The sequence below is a fragment of the Podarcis bocagei genome (genome assembly GCF_964188305.1).
Source record: "Podarcis bocagei genome assembly, chromosome: 18".
NCBI classification, from domain to species: domain Eukaryota; kingdom Metazoa; phylum Chordata; class Lepidosauria; order Squamata; family Lacertidae; genus Podarcis; species Podarcis bocagei.
This window is the reverse complement of record NC_138144.1, coordinates 10,687,654-10,709,042: the sequence shown is the minus strand read 5'-3', so window position 1 is coordinate 10,709,042 and position 21,389 is coordinate 10,687,654. Positions and strand designations below refer to the sequence as shown.

Here is a 21,389-nt window from a genome sequence, read left to right as displayed (position 1 = left end):
ATGCAAATACTACGGCAGAGCCCTTCTTCCCCCCATTGAAAGCAAGACCTTGCAAAAGTGGTTATGAGGTTAGCAAAGTGGAGAGGGGGAGGAAAGAGAGGAGGGAGGATGCATTTATTTTTAAAAAACACATATACATGTATGAATATATTTTGCATGTGGACCACTTAGCTAGAATTGCAAAATGTCACTTAGCTAGAATTGCAAAATATGGAACGCTTCACGAATTTGCGTGTCATCCTTGCGCAGGGGCCATGCTAATCTTCTCTGTATCGTTCCAATTTTAGTATATGTGCTGCCGAAGCGAGCACGTATGCTACATGCGCGCAGTTGCTATATAAACCTCGGTTGGTAGAAATGTTGTAAGGTCATGGTGATCACAAATGGAAAGCCATTATTTCCCTTTAGAATTTTTCTCGCATTTTTTAATCAAGGGAAATGATTCTGCGGCTCTTCTCCTCTGGAGTGAAGATTTTTAAAGGAAAGTAGCAAAAGAATGGGAGAAACATAAAAGGAAACTTGGCATTGATCTGGCGATGCATGATGGGGAAAGGAGGCGGGGTCTTCATAATGAGGCTGACGGGGCGGGTGAACCTTGGGACAAAGAGGTAGGAAAAGTGCTTCTGCGATGGGACATCATTTCCGGTTTTCGACCGCAGCTTCCGGTATTAATAGGTACTGGGGAATCAAAGAGGTCAAATGACGGGGGAGGGGGAGGGGGAGTTCTCCTTCGGCATCTGCAATAGCTTTCTTCACGACGCAGGTAGAAATTCAACAGGTGGAGGTGCATTCATGAAAAGTATTGTGTGGGTGAGTGGAGGAAGTAAAAGAAAAAAATCATTTTTTGCACATTTCCCCCCAGCGTACCCAATCACATTCAGGGAGAAATAAAAGTGCTTTTAAAAATAAATAAATTGATCAGTCAAGACTGAAGCTCAGCTCATCTCCACCCTCTAGGACACATGTTAATTCAGAGCCGGAAGCGTTGTGTTACAGCCTCTCAATCTTGACCGCATCCCCTTTGGAGCTCCTCCTCCTCCTCTTCCGCAGTTTAGACATGACGTTCTACTAGAGAGTTTGCGTCCTTTGCGTGCTTTCCCAGAATCCTCTCCGTCCCTCCCATTCTCCCGGCTCGGCGCCTCTCTCTCTACCTCTCTCTCGCCCCGCCTCCTCCTCCCGCTGACGTCACCGCGCCCGCCGTGGTGGGCGGGGCGAGGAGGAGGAGGAGGAGGAAGAGGAGATGGGAGGGAAGAGAACCAAACAAGATGGCGGCGGCCGGCGCGGACGCGAAGGGGGACTGAGAGGAGGCAGCTCGGCGGCGGGGCGCTCCTTCGCCGGCCCCCCCTCAGAGGAGGCGCCCCGAAAAGGAGGGGAGAAGCCGGCCCGGCTCGAGCCTCCCTCCCCGTAGGGCCTCGCTCCCGCCCCAGCCTGGTTTCCTGTCACCCCCCCTCCCCACACCTATTGACATCTGTGGGGCGGCTCTCTCTTTTTTGGGGGGTGGGCCCATTTTTGGGGGGAGAGTTAGTCCTCCTCCCTCCCTCGCCCCTCCCTTGTATTTCTTTTTTTTGGGGGGAAAGGTGTCTGTTCCCCCACCCCCCAGTTCTGAAGGGGAAGGGTGTATATGTGGGGTTTGGGGGTCCCCCGCAATCGCCCCACATCCATCTTCCTCCTCCCCCTTAGATTGGGGTGTTTTAAAATAGGCATATTCCTCCTCCCTTTAATATCTTCCTTATATCTATCTTTCACCCCCACCCTTCGATTTTGGGGTCTGCTTAGCATTCCAGCCAACCCCCCCAAAAAAGCAAGGGGCTTTAAGACTCCTTTTCTCTTTTTGAGGCTGGCATTCTCCCCCCCCCCCATTCAACCTGTGCCTCTTCCCACAACGGTGGGATTTGGCAGCCCCCAACATCTAAATAAAAGGTTCTAACACCCCCACCCCTTTTTCTTTTCCTCTCCCCAGCCCAAGTTGGGGTGTTTTAAACTTAGGCATTCCCCCCTAATTATTTTGCTAGCATAGTCTCTTCTTTGTCTGACCCTTTCCCTAATTTAAAGAAAGCTCTCCCCCCCCTTAAGAAAACCCACAACTTGATCTCTTTAGGATCTTTCTCTGCCTCCCCCCTCGGGACCCTACCGTGTTGGACCCCCCAGACTCCCTTTTGCTCTGTTCTCTTGGGGTAGCTCCTCTTCTTTCAGGGGACTATTAGTGTTGCACCCCTCCGACCCAAAAGTCCCATTAGATTCAGTCTCTCCCCCTCCCCCCCCTACCTTCCAACATTATATAAACTGCAACCTAGGAAGCTTAACATTCCCCCTCCCTTGCTTTCTTTGGGTGACTTTTCAAACCAGTACCCCCCCCCAAAAAAAATTCTCCACCTGTTTACAAAGTTACTGAAACTTTTGCATCAGCCCATTTAAAAGACAATTTCTCTTTATCCTGCTGTGAGTGGATTTTTTTTCCCTTGTGGGGAAAAAAGGGACTCTTTTTTTGTTTTTCGCCTCCCCCTCGGCCGCTTTTCCCCACCCCCTGGAGAAACCTTACCAAGACGACCCCACAGGCCGCTTCCTGAGCACTTTCTGTTATCCAAATCTGAATTCGCCCGTGGAAAGCTAACACCAGTCTTGGAAAAGGATGTCAGAGAACCAAGGCAACCACCACCACCACCACCCAATGAACAATAATGTGGGGGGTAGGGCCCCTGCTGGAAACAACCGTGGGGTCCGCAACCTCAACCAGAACCCCCTCATCAACGTCCGTGACCGCTTGTTCCATGCCCTTTTCTTCAAGATGGCCGTCACCTACGCCCGCCTCTTCCCACCTTCCTTCCGTCGTATATTTGAATTCTTCGTACTTCTCAAGGTAAAGTGTTTTTTTTGGGGGGGGGGTTGACTGCGTTCAACATCTGAGGCCCTTCTTTGTGTACCCTCTTCACGTGAGGGTGGCAACATGAGAACAGGGCCTTTTCTGCAGTGGCTCCTTGTTTGTGGAATACTCTCCCCAAGGAGGTTTGCCTGACGCCTCCACTATATATTTTTAGGCACCATATGAAAGCATTCCTCTTCAACTAGGCCTTCGGCTGATTAATATCCTACAGCCTTTTAAATGTATCTGTGGGAAGGGGTGGGGGTTGTTGTTTTGGTTCAATTATCTTGTATTTTGTTATGTGAACTGCACTGAGATCTTTTGAGGAAGGGTGGTATATAGATTAAATAAATGGATAAATAAAAGTCAAATACGTTGTGCTGCAGGGACCTTTAACTCAGATCAGGCCTCCTCCTTTCCTGGGTGGAGCAGAGACAAGGTGTGTAGGAACTAGTCTACGCAAAGTAAAAAATACATTTCTTGCTCTGCCCACTTTTGCCCCTGGCCCCACCCAACACTGGCCGCTCCTGAAGGTTTCTCAATGTGCTCCTCTGCCTGAGAAAGGCTCCCCACCCCTTATATATCAAGGAAGCCTTTACTTTCCACCTGCTGAATCCTAAATACTTCCAGTTTCAAACATACATTTAACACAGCATTTGCGCACAGTCACATGGAAATAATTTGTGGCACATAAATGTTGAGTTGGAAACACTTTCCCTCCCCACTCCTCTCTTAAGCTTTTACATGATTCTTCCTGGTTGGCCGGTTGCAACATTTAACCGACACAGGCGATTAGCAGGGTTTGAAATTAGCAGGGCGCCAGGTGCATTTTGCGCCAAAATATTATCCATTTGCGAGCACCTCAAAAAATCTGGGTGCCATTTTTTGCGCCCAGCTGATGCTCAAGGATTACTGTAAAGTATGTGCTTTGAAGCCTCAAAGTTAAAGATAGACAATATGTTAAGGCGTTTAATAATAAAGAGTAGAGTGTTTTGAAAACTGAAGTATGGTACCAGTATTTTTTATTGTAAACACCAAATTAACGTGTGTTAACAATTTCTGATAAAAACGTGATATTAGCAATGTGTCTCGTGTGAATTGCGTATTAGTCCATGCTTATCAAAATAACAAATAAAAAGTGTTGCCGACCCCCCAAAATGGCGACTTGACATTCTGTTTTGGCGCCCACAGCCCAGGTCCCAGGAGCCATTTGGCTCCTAGCTTTTCCATCCCAGTTTTTAAGACTGGCAACTAGACGTTTAGAACTGCTGCGTTGCTGGGGGTTTAACAGGATGACCCCTGGGGTACCTTCCAACTTCACAACTCTTAAGAAATAGGAAGGTGGGGTTTTTCGGTGGCTTAACCACACACCAGAAGTGTTAGGAATGCTAATGTTGATATCTGCTGTAGCTTGGTTGTAGAGCTTGCAAAAGCTCCTTGTTTGATCTCTGGCATCTTAGGATAGAGTTGAGAAAGGCTCTTGGCTGGAGAACCTGTGCCTGTCATTGCGTTACAGTTCTGGGTTTGGATGGCCAGGTAAAAGGAAGTTTCTTCTCTGTTAACCCCACAAAAACAGCCCCCCTAGCAGAACCTATTGAGAGCTGTCAACTTGCGTAGACAGTTTTGCGAGTCCAGGCTCATAGAATTGCAGAGGGGAGCTTGTAGGTCATTTATTCAAGCTTCTTGCTTGAGGCAGGAAATCCTGACAGGTGCTACGTCACTTTGTGTGGGGCTGCCCTTGAAGACTACCTGAAAAACGTCAACTCATCCAAAATGCAGCTGCCTGCTTACTGGCTGGCTTCCGTTTTGGACTCTCATGACCCTTGTTATACAACAGCTGCATTGGTTGACAGTTCATTCCTGGGTCCAGTTCAAGGTGCTGATATTCGTATTCATGACTCGGGTACCAAATATCTAAGCTGACTTTGGCCGCTTCCCTTCAGACACTCTAGGGAGGGGTCTCTCACTGGAGGGGGGGGTCCCTCTTGGTAGTGCCACTGCCCTCAGAGTTTTAGGGTGGTGATGACTCAGGAGAGAACATTCTCTGGAAGCTCCTCCAAACAGTCAGCCAAAGTCGGCCGTCCTGTAACTCCTTTGGCTCTACTCAACCCACTTGGCCAAGACTCAAGGATGACCAGAGTTAAAGTGCAATGACTTCTGGGAGGCCTCGGGGGTCCCTATCCCTGTTGTAAACATTTGAGGAAGTTTCCTGTTCATTCAGCCTTTCAAATCAATACACAGAAGCTAACTAGCCCACAAAAATTCTCAATCAACAGCTTTGGGGGGGGGGGTGTCCAAAAAACTTAGATGGCTGTGAGGAGGCAGGGACTTTTAGTCTTGGCAACTGATCCATGGGTGCAAGTCCTATTGGGCATGAGTTCCTGTGCCCATTACTCCTGACCCTCCACCAGGTCTGTGCAGATCCTGTTCTAATAGTTAACTCCAGTGTTCAGGGTGTGATTTATTGCTGGCTGGCTCCTGTTAGTGTGTCTAGAAACTAGTTTGCCATCTATTGCCTCTATTGGCATCTGCCTCTATTGCCCCAGCCAGCACAGTCATGTGACCCCAGGAAGGTTGACCCTCTGATAATGCCACTTGCTTGTTCAGATGGAGGAGAGAGAGACAGGTGCGAGTGTGCAGAAACTAGCCTGTGGCACTACTCTAAGAAGGGAATGCGGTCCTCGATTCCTGTTTCTCCTGCTTCTAATTTTTCCGCCTCTCTCCTCCCTCTTCCAGGCCCTGTTTGTGCTCTTCATCCTGGCGTATATCCACATCGCCTTCTCCCGCTCCCCCATCAACTGCCTGGAGCACGTCCGAGACAAGTGGCCGCGCGACGGGATCCTGCGGGTGGAGATCCAGCGCAACTCCAGCCGCGCCCCCATCTTCCTCCAGTTCTGCGAGAGCGACCGTTTCCCGGGTATGGTGGTTGAGGCAGCTGGCGGGGAGGAGGAGGAGGAAGAAGAAGAGGAGGAAATGAGCGTGGAGATGTTTGAGAACAGCTCCATCAAGGTAGGGTGGAGCAGAGCAGACCATCTCTAAGTGGGTGGACTCTCTCCTTCGTTAGCAGTTTCTAAACATAGGTTAGATGCAGCTTTCAAAACTCCCATTGTTCTTGGTACATGGGAAGTATGGCTTTGCTTTTTGCAGTCTTCAGATGAGGACTAGAACATGTGAAAAACGAACATAAGATTTTAGCTGCCATTCATTCATTTTCAGCTCTGTATTCTTGTTATAAAAAAAGCCTGCTTAGACACTCGGTTTCAGCACCCGTGACCTAGGTTTAAGGTGCCTTTAGCTCCTAGCTTTCATGTCTCAGTTTCTATCACTGGTTGGACGGCCACCTGCAAGGGATTCTTTAGCTTTGATTCTTGCATTTCAGGGGGTTGGGATGTATGAGCCTAAAGGGGTTTCTTCCAACTCCAGAGTTCTGTGATTCTGTAGGATGAGGACTGCCTCACCCACTGCATTCTTTTCCCATCTCCTTGCTGTGGAGATCCTCTTGGGTACGATCCGTCATCACTGGTTCTCCCTGCCGGGAATGCAAAACCTGGATGCTTTTGAGAGAGAGGACTTCTCAGTGGCTAATTGAGGCCCCAAGGAACTGTTTGAGAGCAGCCTCAGTTACAAGGCATTGCGTAAGCAACACCAACAGCTGAGAAACCCTAAATGTGGACATTCTGGGCCTCTCTATTTAGCATTGGGGACTTTCCCCTAGGCCACGCACCCTCACCAGCCCTGCTCCGCACCCTCCTTGAGCATTTTTTGCCTGGCTGAAATGTGTCCTTGCACTCTGATCATGACTCTTGCTTCCCTAGATAGTGGAGCAGGAGAGCTGAAAATAATGCCAATATATTTCACATCTGGCAACCCATGAGCCCCTTTTGTTTCAGTTAGTACATGAGTAAACCAGTCTAAAATCCCTGGGCACAAATTTTCACGGCCCTCCACTGACTCTGGTGGCTCATCTACTAGAGGTAATGTATTTTGTGCCAACTCTGGAAGTGTGTACTTGATTCTGACAAAACTCAGCCTCCAAGATGCTCATTGTCTTTTAAAGCCATCAGACTCCTGTCCCGTCAGATTTCACTCCCATCTAGTCCCAGAGCTAGACAGTTGCTTCCAGGAAGCCGTCAAGTAATGAATGATCTATCAGTACAGCTTTGAAAGGTTCAACCCTATATTCTTGATTCAGAATTGTGTCCAGTTGTATCCCTACTTGGACGAAAACATGCTCCTTGATCTTGGGAACCGTCATGCAAAATATGGTTCCATATTATAAAGAGGTTCCAAATAACATTGTGAACAAACAGCTTTCCAAAAATATATAGGGTTTGTCTCTGCCTTTAGTCCTACTCAGAGTAGACTCGTTGAAATTAAAAGGTGTAACATTACAGCCTATCAATTTTAGTGGCTGTACTCTTGAGTAGAACTTTGTTGGATGCAGCCCATATAGTAAGTAAAGGGACCCCTGACCATTAGGTCCAGTTGTGGCCGACTCTGGGGTTGCGGCGCTCATCTCGCTTTATTGGCTGAGGAAGCCGGCGTACAGCTTCCGGATCATGTGGCCAGCAGGACTAAGCCGCTTCTGGCGAACCAGAGCAGCGCATGGAAACGCCGTTTATCTTCCCGCCGGAGTGGTACCTATTTATCTACTTGCACTTTGAGGAGCTTTCGAACTGCTAGGTTGGCAGGAGCAGGGACCGAACAACGGGAGCTCACCCCATTGCAGGGATTCGAACCGCCGACCTTCTGATCGGCAAGTCCTAGGCTGTGTGGTTTAACCCACAGCGCCACCCGCGTCCAGCCCATATAGTAAATGTATGCAAGTTTTTGGCAGGTGTCTGAAACAGTACAGTGAAGGCGCCTGCCTCATATCAAGAGGCAGGGAGTTCCAGAGGGCAGCTGCTGCCACATTGAAAGGTCTGTTTCTCACTAGTGCAGAAAAAACATTATGTGGTCCTGCTGGGCTGGGTTTTTGTTTCATTTCTTCCAAGCCCTACAGAGCCGGCAATAATTAACAGGTCCTCTTCCCCACCCACCAAACAGTAATTTCCTTTCCTCCCTTGCGATCGAACCAGCATGTAGTACATTAAAGGTTTGTTAAACCAAATTAATGCCTTGTGTGAACAAATTGCCAGGAGTCCCCGGGTGGCAACGCAGCTGATTTAACTCACTCAATTTACTCCTTAATTTCATTTAATTTTCTCCAATATGGTTCCTCTTTTATATATATATATTTCCATTTGCGTTGAGTGCAACCCAGAACGGGGATTAAATAAACCAGCTGAAAGCTACCATTTGCTGTCTGCCACCGCAGTTGTGCTTCGTATTAGACCTCATCTAGCCTTTCAGGGCTGGGGGACTATTTCATTTCTCTGTTTAGAGATTATTTTGCCTTGGGGGAGGTTGGCAGGAGGCTGCGGGGGCTTGAGTGTGTGTCTAGCTTCTCCGTATGGCTGTTTAAAGGTTGCTGCATGTTATAAAAGTAATTTTGGATCCTTAATGATGGCGCGCTATTTCTCTGTGCCACAACAAATGTTTTTCCTGAGAGGAGCTGTCAAACGCAGCGTAAACGACTAGATTCTTTATCGCCCCCCGAGAGAAATGCCTTGTTGCACAAAAGTACAGAGGCAGATCCCGCAGATGTGACAGTGCATCTGCATTCTCATTCAGGGTTAGGCAGCGTGGGGTCCTGAAGATGTTACTCCCATTTATTTAGGCTCTTAGCCATGTTCATTATGCTGCAGACACACCAGGCTGCAATGATGTTTTGACACCTGATATATGTGGTTGGTTGGCATCCGTCAGTCTTGGGAGACAATGGAAGAGTGTGCCTTAGCGGGTGGAATCAACCTGCTGGAGAGTTGCAGCTCCTGCTGTGGCTGCAGAGACTGAAGTGGGAGAGACGCACTTTATTGCATCCGGGGAGATAAAGGCGTGTGTCTGTGTCTGTCAGGACTCACCCTCTTCTTCAGACTGTAAATGGTTTTGGATATTGCTTCTTTTAAATTGCTGCGATGTGTCCTGCAACCTTATGGCAGACAAATAATAATAATAGAAGCCAATGAGTTAGATCAGTGGTTCCCAAAAATACTGGGTCACTGCCCCCTTGGTTCCATCACCAGTGCCTCCTACCCTACCCTATAAAAAGGTAAAGGGACCCCTGACCATTAGGTCCAGTTGTGGCCGACTCTGGGGTTGCGGCGCTTATCTCGCTTTATTGGCCAAGGGAGCCAGCATACAGCTTCCGGGTCATGTGGCCAGCAGGACTAAGCCGCTTCTGGTGAACCAGAGCAGCGCACGGAAACGGCGTTTACGTTCCCACCGGAGCGGTACCTATTTATCTACTTGCACTTTGACGTGCCTTCAAACTGCTAGGTGGGCAGGAGCAGGGACCGAGCAACGGGAGCTCACCCCGTCGCGGGGATTCGAACCGCCAACCTTCTGATCGGCAAGCCCAAAGCTCAGTGGTTTATCCCACAGCACCACTCGCATCCCTTACCCTACCCTATAAAAAGCCCTAAAATTCAAAACAGTAACAGTTAATTGCACGTTTCGCCCCCCAATCCTGTTTAAGCTATTTACCGTAATAGGACTGAGCGATACCTGGTTTCAACATTGTGATATATCGCCAGCTAAACATTGCAATCTACTGATATATCACAGTGTCTGAAATGAGGATGGAGCTATGTAGAGACATTGGCTGGCTTCACATTGTAATTTTTGCATAGCACCCCCACGCACACATTATGATTCATGATATATTGCCAGGTGAAAAACTATGCAACCAACATCATGATTGGGACTTCAGACCAGTTTTGGACAATACAGTACATCAATATATTGCCCAGTCCTATTATTTAGCTGAATTAATTCAACGCAATGGATGAACTTGATCCAGTGATGCTGGCGTTTCAGAGTCTAGTGGCCATTTACACCTCCCGCTGCCCCCCTGCTGCCCCCTTGCCCCTTAGCATCCCCCCAGGCAATGCCCACTTTGGAAACCGCTGAGTTAGGAGGACCAGCTTCTGCGTTTCCCTGAACTCTTCTCCTCTGTTTCCGCTGATCCCAGTTTGAGCTGGATATCGAGCCCAAGGTCTTCCTCAAGCCCTCCCGCCTGGGCGGCGCCAAGGTGCCAGCCCCCAACGAGAGCCAAGAGTTCTCCTTCAGCGGCGAGCCGGCGTCTAAAGGTATGCAGCCCCTCAGCGAGACGGTGTCCCAGTTTGAGATGCTAGCCAAAGCAGGTAAAGAGACGACATTGCAGACCCTTTAAATAACCCTCCTTCCCACTCCTCACCTTTGCCATACCCTTCCCTTTGCACCTGCCACTTTCCTTTTCTTTCGGTGTTTGCCTCCTCTCCTTGTGTGTGGGAGAGGTTCCTTTTTGAGAGGGTGGGGCTACGGCAGAGAAGGCCCCGCCACCTGCGCACTCTCGGGGCACGCAGCCTTTGAAACTGACCCGCTCTCAATGACCTTAATGCCATGGAGAGGGGCGGGCAGCGATATTAAGAGGTCAAAAAGATGCAGTTTTTATAGAAGAATGGAGGCATTGGGGGGTGGGGACTATTTGGAAAAGCACTACAAACAAGTTAAAAAATTGCAGGTAGGAAAGGAGCAGCAGAAGGGGAAAAAGTAATTGTATTAGAGGCATTTTTGCAATAGGCGAGAGTTTGATATATACAAAAACACGGGAGGTGGAAGTGGGAAGTCTGTCAGGAAACGTATGTAAGTATTTGATTTAAAGTCAATTTGTAAAAAATTGGAAATTCAGTAAAAATTGTATTGGGGGGGGGGGGCAGGACAGTGTCCTGAATCTCTCAGCGTTCAGTTTCATTGGACATCCACAACTCCTAATGTTATGAGAGAGGGAGGAAAACTTTTCTCTTTTTCCGTGCCCTGCATTAATTTTACAGGCTTCTAGCATGTCACCTCTTATTTCCTTAACTAAGAACATCCAAACACTCCAAGCTTTCCTCATAGCAGAGTCATTTTGTCCTGTCCTTTTCGGAACTTTCCCCAGCTCCTTGGAGCACCCAGCGAGGCTTCTTTTAATCTACGGTCATGCTGTGGTGAACTAGGCTGAGGCAATACCCCTGGGGGCACCTCTGGTTTTCCATCCTCTTGGCCTTTTCAAAAATACCATTTTCTTTTTTTAAAAAAATCCTTCCAGTCTGGCCCCAGGAAGAGTACATCGTGGAATACTCCTTTGAATACGGGTTCCTTCGCTTGTCGCACAGCACCCGGCAGCGCCTCAGCATCCCTGTCATGGTGGTGACGCTGGGTAAGAAGTTTTGCTTTTCCGTTCAACTGAGGGTGGAGGTTTGTTTATTTGCTGTGCCTCGTTGGGGCGGAGGGAGGTTGAGCAGCTGGGTACAAATGTTGTTGTTATTATTATTATCTCTATCTATATAATTTGTTAACGGGGAAAAATAGCTGCAAACATAATCAACAATTTAAATCATTAAGTCTCACAGCCTGGAAGGACAAAAGTACAAAGGTTCAGCAAAGGGGATAATGAAGCGTTAACTCGTACAAAGATTCTCTTTCCTGTGCTGCCACACTGAAAGATTGATTCCCGTGTTGCAGAAGGGAAGCTGCCTTGCTCAAAACTCCACCTAGTGAGCTTAAATGGGTGGTGGCAAGATTTGAACCCGGGATTGCTCCTTGTTGCTTTTAGGCCTGCGTTGGCCACTACTTGGCCCCCGCTTTTTCTTTTCCCTGTGCCATGGTGCCTCCCTCCCAAATCACAAAACGCCCACTCCTTCCCCTCCAGAAGTTGGAATGTTTCTGAGTGTCCCGTGAAATGCACAAACACCCCTCGACTTGCTTCTTCCTGCTGCTATCAGCACAGCCAGTTTTCTTTCCGCCTGTTTTCACAAACCCTCTTCTCCATCTTCTCCCCAGACCCCACTCGAGACCAGTGCTTTGGAGACCGGTTCAGCCGCCTGCTCCTGGATGAGTTCCTTGGCTACGACGACATCCTCATGTCCAGCGTGAAAGCCTTGGCTGAAAACGAAGAGAACAAAGGTTTAGCATATGTATATAATTGGTCTCTGTTCTCACTCAGTTACAGATCTGGGCTGGGCTGTTGCAATCTCTGGTGGGGCAGAAGGCGGCAAGTCCAACACTAGATGGTGCCAGAGCTAACTAATTGGACTAAGTCCACTTTGGGAAATCTTTGTTGCTGAAACCGCCTTGTTTTTTCCTCCTGTCCATCCCCATCACTGCTTCCTTCCCTTCCCTTCTGTCCTTGCTCAGGATTCCTCCGCAATGTGGTATCTGGGGAACACTACCGATTCATCAGCATGTGGATGGCGCGGACCTCATACCTGGCAGCATTCGTCATCATGGTCATATTCGTGAGTATTCAGTGTCAGCTCGTGGGCTGCTTTTCAGCCCCAGTAGATCCCAGGAGAGTTCTTGAACAATTGTTGTTGTTGTTGTTGTTGTTGTTGTTGTTATATTTTCAATTAAATTTGTATCCTACCATTCACCCTTAGATCTCGGGGCAGTCCACAACATAAAATTGCTGCAACAACAACAACAATAATAGTAATAATTTATTATTTATACCCCACCCATCTGTCTGGGCTTCCCCAGCCACTCTGGGCGGTATCCAAAAAAATATTAAAATACTGTAATACATCAAACATTAAAAGCTTCCCTAAACAGGGCTGCTTTCAGATGTCTTCTAAAAGTCTGGTAGTTGTTGTTCTCTTTGACATCTGGTGGGAGGGCGTTCCACAGGGAGGGCGTCACCACCGAGAAGGCCCTCTGCCTGGTTTCCTGTAACATGGCTTCTCGCAGTGAGGGAACCACCAGAAGGCCCTCGGAGCTCGACCTCAGTGTCCGGGCAGAACGATGGAGGTGGAGACGCTCCTTCAGATATACTGGACCGAGGCCGTTTAGGGCTTTAAAGGTCAGCACCAACACTTTGAATTGTGCTCGGAAAATAAGAGCAACAACAAATCAATGACCCCCTCCCACAACACATTTAAAAGGATATTGGATGTGAATACCCTTTTAACAGCCTCGGGCCTGTAGACCTGAGGGAGCGTCTCCACCCCCATCGTTCTGCCCAGACACAGAGGTCCAGCTCCGAGGGCCCTCTGGCGGTTCCCTCCCTGTGAGAAGTGAGGTTACAGGGAATCAGGCAGAGGTCCTTCTCGGTGGTGGCGGCCACCCTGTGGAATGCCCTCCCATCAGATGCCAAGGAAATAATGGAAATAAACAAGTATCTGACTTTCAGAAGAAATCTGAAAGCAGCCCTGTTCAGGGAAGTTTTCAATGCTTAATGTTTTATTCTGCTGGGAGCTGCCCAGAGTGACTGGGACAACCCAGTCAGATGGACAGAATAATAATAATAATAATAATAATAATAATAATAATAATAATAATAATAATAATAATAATAATGTCAGCCAAAGGCCTGGTTGAAGACGAACAACTTCACCTGGTGCCTAAAGGTGTATAATGAAGGAGCCAGCCACAGCTCCCTGAGTGGTCTGTGGTTAAAATAATTGACTGAGAACCCAGGGAAGTTCCTGGCTGGGTGATATGGAGGGATGCAGCTCAGACCAGCAGTGAGGTCTGGATAATTACTGAAATCATCTTCTTCAAGGGGAGAGGGTTGTTCCATGTCAGATCACCACACCTTTAAAGCATCTGCACTACTGACATTCAAACTTTGGGATTGTTGAAGTACTGTATATACAACAACAAATTAATCGATTTGTGCGACTCAAAATTTTAGGCAGTGTGGACTAAATTCGCTTCTGGGGTCCCTCTGGAATTGGAGGCCCCGAAGCTTAAGGTTCATTAGTTTCCTAGTTGAGCCACCCCTGGATCACAGAGTCGGAAGGGGACCCCGAGGGCCATCTAGTCCAACCCCCTGCAAGGCAGGAATCTCAGCTCAAGCATCCATGTCAGGTGTCCATACATCCTCTGCTTAGAAACCTCCAAGGAAGAAGATGATTAAATAAGCACTGACTATTAAATAGCACTGGAGATAAGATTATTAAAAGCTAATTATTTGGGAGCTCATGTGTACAGTGCCTTCGGTATTTAATTCAGGCGAAAGGGCAGGTGTCTGCTACTATTAGAATTTTGGTTGGTTGATTCAAGGGTTGGTGGGGGGGTGACACTGCCCTACATTCATAGGGAGCTGGGGCTCTAACACTTGCCCACCCCTTCTCTTTTCCAGACTCTGTCTGTCTCCATGCTTCTGCGATACTCGCACCACCAGATCTTCGTTTTTATCGGTAAGTATTTCATCCAGTCTCGCTGGCTTTCCGAGAGCCCAAGTGGTCTGTTTGCTGGAGGACAAAGACAGCAGTTTTCTTCTTTCCCCAACCCCCTGGGTAGAGGGTTCAAACAAGGCTTGCCACTTCCGATCAGTCAGCATCAGAAGGTCCACAGTTCGAAGGGAACCTGAGGGTCATCATTCCTGCAATGCTGGAATCTCAGCTAAAGCATCCATGACAGCCTAACCTCTGCTTAAAAACCTTGACAACCTCCTGAGAGAGACCTTGTATATAACAGTTAGAGAATGTGAGGCCATTGTTGAAGCGGCTGCTCTGGCTGACCACCTTACTGCCAATCCAGGTTCAGGGTTCTTGTATTAATTTTAAAAGCCCTGAACAACTTAGGCCCAGGGTTCCTCAGGGGCCTCCTGAGCCCTTATATTCCAGCTTGATAACTGACGCCACCTGCAGGAGCGTCGCTGGTCATTCCCCGAGTCGGTGAGGCTGGTTTGACAACGACAAGAAACGGAGCCATTGTTGTAATTGGCCCAGTCCTGTGGAACTCCCTCCCACTAGAGGGTGTCGGAAGAGAGAATGACAAGTGTGACAGGAAGATTCAAGGGCAATCAAATAAATTTTGAACAGTTTTTATGTAACTCTGTTGTTTTATACTTTCTGGATCATATTAGGAAGTAGTTGTGTTCTATATTATAAAACAAGCACTGCTAGTTTTTTTTGTTTTGTTTTCCAGTGTATTTCTTATTGATAAAAAATTGGGTGTGGTGCGAGCAAATTTTTATTCTGAAAGTGTGACTCAGAGAAAAAAGTTTGAGAACCATTGCACTAGAGATTTAGCAGGTGCCTCCTGTGCCAATTTTTAAACACCTGCTGGAAACTTTTCTATTCCGCCCAGCCTATACAGGCGATGAAGAATGGTTAATTGGTGTCTAGCTTTTTACTTTTAATTGGGACGTGGGTGGCGCTGTGGGTTAAACCACAGAGCCTAGGACTTGCCAATCAGAAGGTTGGCGGTTCGAATCCCCGCGATGGGGTGAGCTCCTGTTGCTCGGTCCCTGCTCCTGCCAACCTAGCAGTTTGAAAACACATCAAGTGCAAGTAGATAAATAGGTATCGCTCCGGCGGGAAGGTAAACGGCATTTCCATGCGCTGCTCTGGTTTGCCAGAAGCAGCTTAGTCATGCTGGCCACATGACCCGGAAACTGTACGCCGGCTCCCTTGGCCAGTAAAGCGAGATGAGCGCCGCAACCCCAGAGTCGGCCACGACTGGACCTAATGTTCAGGGGTCCCTTTACCTTTACCTTAACTTTTTAATGGTTTCATTGCTGAAACTGCTTTGATACTTTTTTTAAAAAAGAGAGAGACATGCAGTGGTATGATAATTTAACTTAATTTATTTACAAAGTTAAAAATAATATTTTGAAGCCAAGTTGTAGTTAGCACTAACCACAGTTTGTCGACCGAGATGTGCTAAACAAAATTTGGCAAAATTTGCACCCTCTCTCTTGCCTCTGCTTTTTGCATTCCTTCTAATTGGAGATCAACCCTGGGGTCATCTGTGTTGAGGGGTTCCTCTTCTCCCACCTGGGGCTACAACTGCCTCCTCTCCTCTTGAATGTTTTTTCCTCCTCCCTCTCACAGTGGACCTTCTGCAAATGCTGGAGATGAACATGACCATTGCCTTCCCGGCAGCCCCGCTGCTGACCGTCATCTTGGCTCTCGTGGGTAAGGAGACCGCCTCGCAGGAATGTCAGGAACTGCCTTTGATATACCAGGCCCATTCATTCTGTCTCTGACATCTTGTGCACCACCTTTTCCTCCCAAGGAGCTCAAGGTGATGGGCACCATTCTTTCCCCTCCCCGTTTTATCCCCCCAGCAGCCCTGTGAGGGAGGCTAGGCTGGAAAAGAGTCAGTGGCTACTGGCCCCTGGTCACCCAGTGAGTGGGGATTTGAACCGGGTCATAGCGTAACCTTAGGTCCTGAGACCAGTTCCTGGGAATCACAAGGGGGGAGAGTTGCTGCTGTTGCGCTCAGGCCCTCAGGGGCAGGTGGGGTGGGGGACTCCCTGGTCCTTTGTGGGGTAACTGCCCCTGAAGGACCAGGTATGCAGCCTGGGGGTCATTTTTGACTCACAGCTGTCCCTAGAGGCGCAGGTCAATTCTGCATCCAGAGCGACTGTCTGCCAGCTCCATCTGAGACCCTCCCTTCCTGCACACTGTCTCGCTAGGGTGGTCCATGCTCTGATTATCTCCCACATGTGCTCTCTATGGGGCTACGTTTGAAGGTGACTCAGAAACTACAACTAATCCAGAATGCAGCTGCTGGGACCATATTAGACAGGTCCCAAAGACCTGCATTGGCTCCCGGTATGTTTCCGAGCACAATTCAAAGTGTTGCTGCTGACCTTGAAAGGCATAAACGGCCTCAGCCCTGTAGACCCAAAGGAGCACCTCCCCATCACTCAGCCCTGACACTGAGGTCCAGCTCCAAGGGCCTTCTGGCAGTTCCCTCATTCCCTCCTTGCGAGAAGGAAGGCTACAGGGAACCAGGCAGAGGGCCTTCTCGGTGGTGACGCCCACCCTGTGAAGCACCCTCCCATCAGATGCCATGGAGATAAAGAACTGTACAACTTTCCAAAGACATCTGAAGGCAACCCTGTATGGGGAAGTTTTTCATGGTTGATGTTTTACTGTGTTTTTAGTATTTTGTTGGGAGGCACTCAGAGTGGATGGGGCAGCCCAGTCAGGTGGGCAGCATATACATAATAAGGATAATAATTCTCATCTGGGGCATCTGATTGTTCACTGTGAGGAGAGAATGGTGGACTCGGAGGGCCCTTGGCCGGATCCAGCCAGCTCATCTTATATCTCTCTTGGGACGCTGAGCTCCCTGATGACTTGCTGGCCTTCTCTCTCCCCTCCTCTCCACCATCCTGCGGCAGGCATGGAGGCGATCATGTCCGAGTTCTTCAACGACACCACCACAGCCTTCTACATCATCCTCATCGTGTGGCTGGCGGACCAGTACGACGCCATCTGCTGCCACACCAACACCAGCAAGAGGCATTGGCTCAGGTAAGGGCACACAGAGCTTCCAGTTCCTGGTGTGCATAGGCCTCCTTTTCTCCCAGCCCCCTTGAGGTGGCCTGTGACGTCCTCCTTCCATCCCTGCTTTATTCATGCAATGGCTCTGTGAGATAGGTTGCGATTCCTGCATTGCGGTGGGGTTGGGCTAAGTGACCCTGGCGTCCATTGCGGCTCTGCAATTCTTTGATTCTGTGAGAGGCAAGGGACAGGCCCCAGGGTCACACACAGTGAGCTTCATTGCCAAGTGTGGGACTTGAAACATGGCCTCCCGGTCAGCGTTCGAAATTAGCCAGGAACCAGGCACATTTTGCACCTGCCTGTTGTCCACTTGCGACCAAGGGAAGATGCCTGAGTGCCAGGATGGCGCTTGATGTCCCCACCACCTGGAGGTGCCTGCCTGGGGATCCCTGGATCTGGTCTGTTTTCACACACTAGCAACACGTCCTGTAGAATTCTACCCATTTTATTTTATCTGCAAAATCAGAATGAATTTCAGGAACCAAAAAGTCATACTGAAAAATACGATTTCCTGCTTCCTGGCACCAAAATGGCAACTAGGCATTCTGTTTTGGCAGCTGTAACCCTGGTTTAAGGAGCCATTTGGAGCCTAGCTTTTATTTCTGAGTTTCTAACACCACTCACAGCTCAGTAACTGCTGCACCACATTGGCTCTCTTCTGTGCCAGATCTGACCACTGAACTCAGCCCTGTCTGTTTCCAATGGTCCTTTATTTGGTTGACTTCCCAACCTTCTTCCACAATGTTTCCGTTCCCATCTTTCAGTTGTGTGGCATTTGAGAGAGAGAGAGAGAGTTTATTTCACTGTACTTACACTGTTAAATTGTAAGAAAAGAGCTAGCAACAATAACTTAAAACCTTCAGAAAGTTAATATAGCAATAGACTAGAAACAGATTAAAACACACATCAACTTTCTGGGTTGTTGGCATCTGTCTGTCTCGAGAGACAACGGAGTGCGCCTCTGGGGGTGAAGCCAAACTGCTGTGTTTGCAGCACCGATGTGACCTCCCTGGGGCGCAGGCTTGGGCTGTGTGTCTGGAGATCCTGGGCTGCCCAGATGGCAAGACCTGCCTTTCAGCCTTGCTGGCGTCCAAAGGAAAGCAGAGCAAGATCTTTGGCACCAGCTTGACTGCAGGAGTTGCTGGAAGGAGGCATGCAAGGCGCCATCCAGCCGCATTAGGGACTCTGCTCTGGATTGTGTAGGGTTTATTCCCGAGCCTTTTCTTCTCCCAAATATATTCCTCAAGGCAGCGGAGGTTTAGGATCAGAGTTTTCCTTCTCCCAGATGGGCTCCCTTCCCAGGCAGATTCCACAGACCCCCCCGCCCTCACTTCCCTCCACAGCATGTTCAGAAATCCCTTTCTAAACAGGCATGTTTTTAGCAGGTGCGGAAAAGAGCACAGCGAAGGCACCTGCCTGGCATCAGTAGACCGGGAGTTCCACAGGTGCTGCCATCATAAAAGGTTGAGTTCTTATAAATGTGGAAACGGTCTTTATGTGGAGTCTGTAACAGGGCTAGTACAGCTGATCCAAGATGTCAGTACCCATCATTCTGCCCCAACTGCAGCTTCAGATCAAGTGTGATTGAAGCCCTACGGAGCGTGTGCTGCCGCAGTCCAGTATTGATATATGTCCTTTAACCCCCTTTCCCCCATGTCTCTGTTCCTCTCCAGGTTTTTCTACTTGTACCATTTTGCCTTTTATGCCTACCATTACCGCTTCAATGGGCAATACAGCAGCTTGGCACTGGTCACATCGTGGCTTTTCATACAGGTACGTTGGCAATTTCACCATGTTTGTCTGGAGTGCAGGAAAACCCATTCAAGATGTAGAACTAACCATAGCAAGGAAGCAGGATGATGTTGAGCTCAGCAGGACTTTGTGGAACAGTAGAGGGAGCTGGGTGCATTTAGCCTGGAACCAGCATTCAAAATTTCCCAGGCGGATTTTGCACCTGGCTATTGGCCACTTGCAACCGAGTGAAGATGGCTCCTGACATCTCCACCATCTGGAGGTGTCTGCCTGGAGATCCTTGGATATTGACTGTTTTCACACACTGCGGAATTCTGTCCGTTGTATTTTATCCGCATGATCAGAAAAAACAAATTTCAGGAGCCAAAAAGTTGTGTTGAAAAATACAAGTTTCAAGCTATCCGGACCCAAAATGGCAACTAGGCGTTCCCTTTTCGGCAACCGTAACCTTAGTTTAAGGAGCCATTTGGAGCATAGACATAAAAATGTTTCATCATCATCATCATAATTATTTTATTATTCATGTGCTGTTCATTTGACTGGGTTGCACCAGCCACTTTGGTTGGCTCCCAACAAAATATTAAAAACACAATGCAACATCAATCAGGATGAACATGCTACCTTCAGATGTAGTTCAGTTAGTTCCTTTTACTGTGTTGTGAAAACATCAATAAAAAAGTTCAAAAAAGGGGCACAGAATTCTGCATTCTTCAGTGCTGGACCTGGGTTATTTTGGTGGGTAAGCTTTCTTTTAAAAACACCCAGTTTTGCCCAAGGGGCTGGGAGGGGGAAGCAGGCAGCGGAATGGGCCACGATTCAGAAGGCTTGGCCAGTGTGGATGTCAGCCGTCTCGGCCCCCAGCTCACCCCCTCTGCCCCTTGCCTTTCCCACAGCATTCCATGATCTACTTTTTCCACCACTACGAGCTGCCGGCCATCCTGCAGCAAATCCGGATCCAGGAGATGTTGCTCCAGAACCAGCAGGGTGGAGCCCAGACCACCCTGCAGGACAACCTCAACAACAACAACACCGTTGCCCCCGCCGACCCGGCCGGCCCGCAGCCCCCCGCGGCTGGGGACGGCCCCCTGGCACCCGAGGATGCCCACACAGCAGCCGTCGTAGCCGCCACGGTGGCCTCCCTGGGCGACAACTTCAACTGGGTGGCGGAGACAGCCGTCATCGCAGAGGCCTCCTTCATGTCCAACCTGAGTGGCTCCCTCCTGGACCCCAGCGTTGCGCCAGAAGCCGCCGGGCCCAGCGGGGACCTTCAGGACGTGGCGTCGGCCTCGAGCGTCATGACCCGCCTCCTGGTCAGCAGCGACCTCTCAGAGGCTCCTGTGGGGTCCATTGCCATCGAGGTCACGTCCACCGCTGGGGTTCCCTCACCAGGCGGATCGGCCTCTGCTGCTGCCGCCGCCACCCCCCTCAGTCCAGCCCGTGAGGACATCCCACAGCCTCCAGAGAGCTCAGCTGGCCGCGGCAAACCTCCGGACACAGACTGCCTCACAGGCTGCTGTCCACTCGGCTCTGCTGCAAGCGGGACCCCGGGCGAGGCCTCCGAGGAGGGACTCGCGCAGGCGGACTCCTCGGCGCCGGCGCCTTTGGACAGTGCGGCTGATGCAGGCCCAGATTCCCACTGCCTCTCCTGAGCTTCCTGGCGGACGGGATGCTTCTCAGTTCGACCCTCCATTGTCCCTGGGCTCACCTGCAATTCCTCCGTTGAGGAGGTGCAGAGCTTGAAAGGCCAGAGGGAGAGGGAGAGAACCTGCCCCCCTTTCTCGCTCTCTCCCACCCCTTCTTCCGCTAAACCCAGGAAAGGAAGGCAAAAATGTGAATAAAAAAAACGAGGGGCTCACACCCACAGCCAGTTCACCCCCTGCATCTGAAGAGAGTCCTCTGGTTCCTTCCTGTTGGGCGTACGGAGCCACAGCCCCCCGCCAGTCTCTCTGCCCCCCACCCCACCAAGCTTTTCTCAAATCATGGGACTCCTCGCCCCTCCGCCTTTGGTGTCTGCTGGAGATGTGGACTTAATTTTGCCCTGGAATTACTGCTGTTTTTCTGTGTGTGCTTCTCTGCTTTTGTCAGGAGGGGGCGCTGGGGAGGCGAACAAAACGGGTATCATGGCGAACTCTGCGTCAGGGGAGGGGCGAAAACGGGGGGCTGATGGAGAAGGACTTGAGACCCTTGTGTGGAAGGGGGCCCTGAGACGAACCCCCTTTAAATCTGGGGTTCCTGGCAGCCGCCGCTCTCGAAGATCTGTCATCCCAGAAGCGCTGGAGTCATAGAAACGTCTGCCTGGCTTTTTCCTTTCCTTTTTTCCTTTTTAGCATGGGGGACAGACTGCATTTTACTCTGAAAGAAGCCTCGTGTATAGATGCACATACGCAGCCTCTTTCAGAGTAAAACAGCAA

General features: G+C 49.4%; 1 protein-coding gene across 3 annotated transcripts; it reads left to right on the top strand.

Annotated features, from left to right (window-relative positions):
* The first annotated feature begins 1,179 nt into the window (after positions 1 to 1,179).
* TMEM259 (transmembrane protein 259) lies at positions 1,180 to 20,850 on the top strand. 3 transcript variants are annotated; one of them, XM_081177483.1, is made up of 12 exons: positions 1,180 to 1,431; positions 2,531 to 2,857; positions 5,597 to 5,869; positions 9,933 to 10,104; positions 11,031 to 11,141; positions 11,765 to 11,887; positions 12,119 to 12,219; positions 14,064 to 14,121; positions 15,763 to 15,846; positions 17,064 to 17,196; positions 18,900 to 18,999; positions 19,872 to 20,850. In XM_081177483.1, the coding sequence occupies exons 2-12, from the start codon at positions 2,630 to 2,632 to the stop codon at positions 20,625 to 20,627; spliced, it is 2,139 nt and encodes a 712-aa protein (XP_081033609.1). In that variant the 5' UTR covers positions 1,180 to 1,431; positions 2,531 to 2,629; the 3' UTR covers positions 20,628 to 20,850. The 3 variants fall into 3 exon arrangements, with proteins under 3 accessions (XP_081033609.1, XP_081033608.1, XP_081033610.1); XM_081177482.1 differs by having other exon boundaries at positions 1,180 to 2,857; XM_081177484.1 differs by having other exon boundaries at positions 1,181 to 2,857; positions 9,933 to 10,050.
* Positions 20,851 to 21,389: the final 539 nt, after the last annotated feature.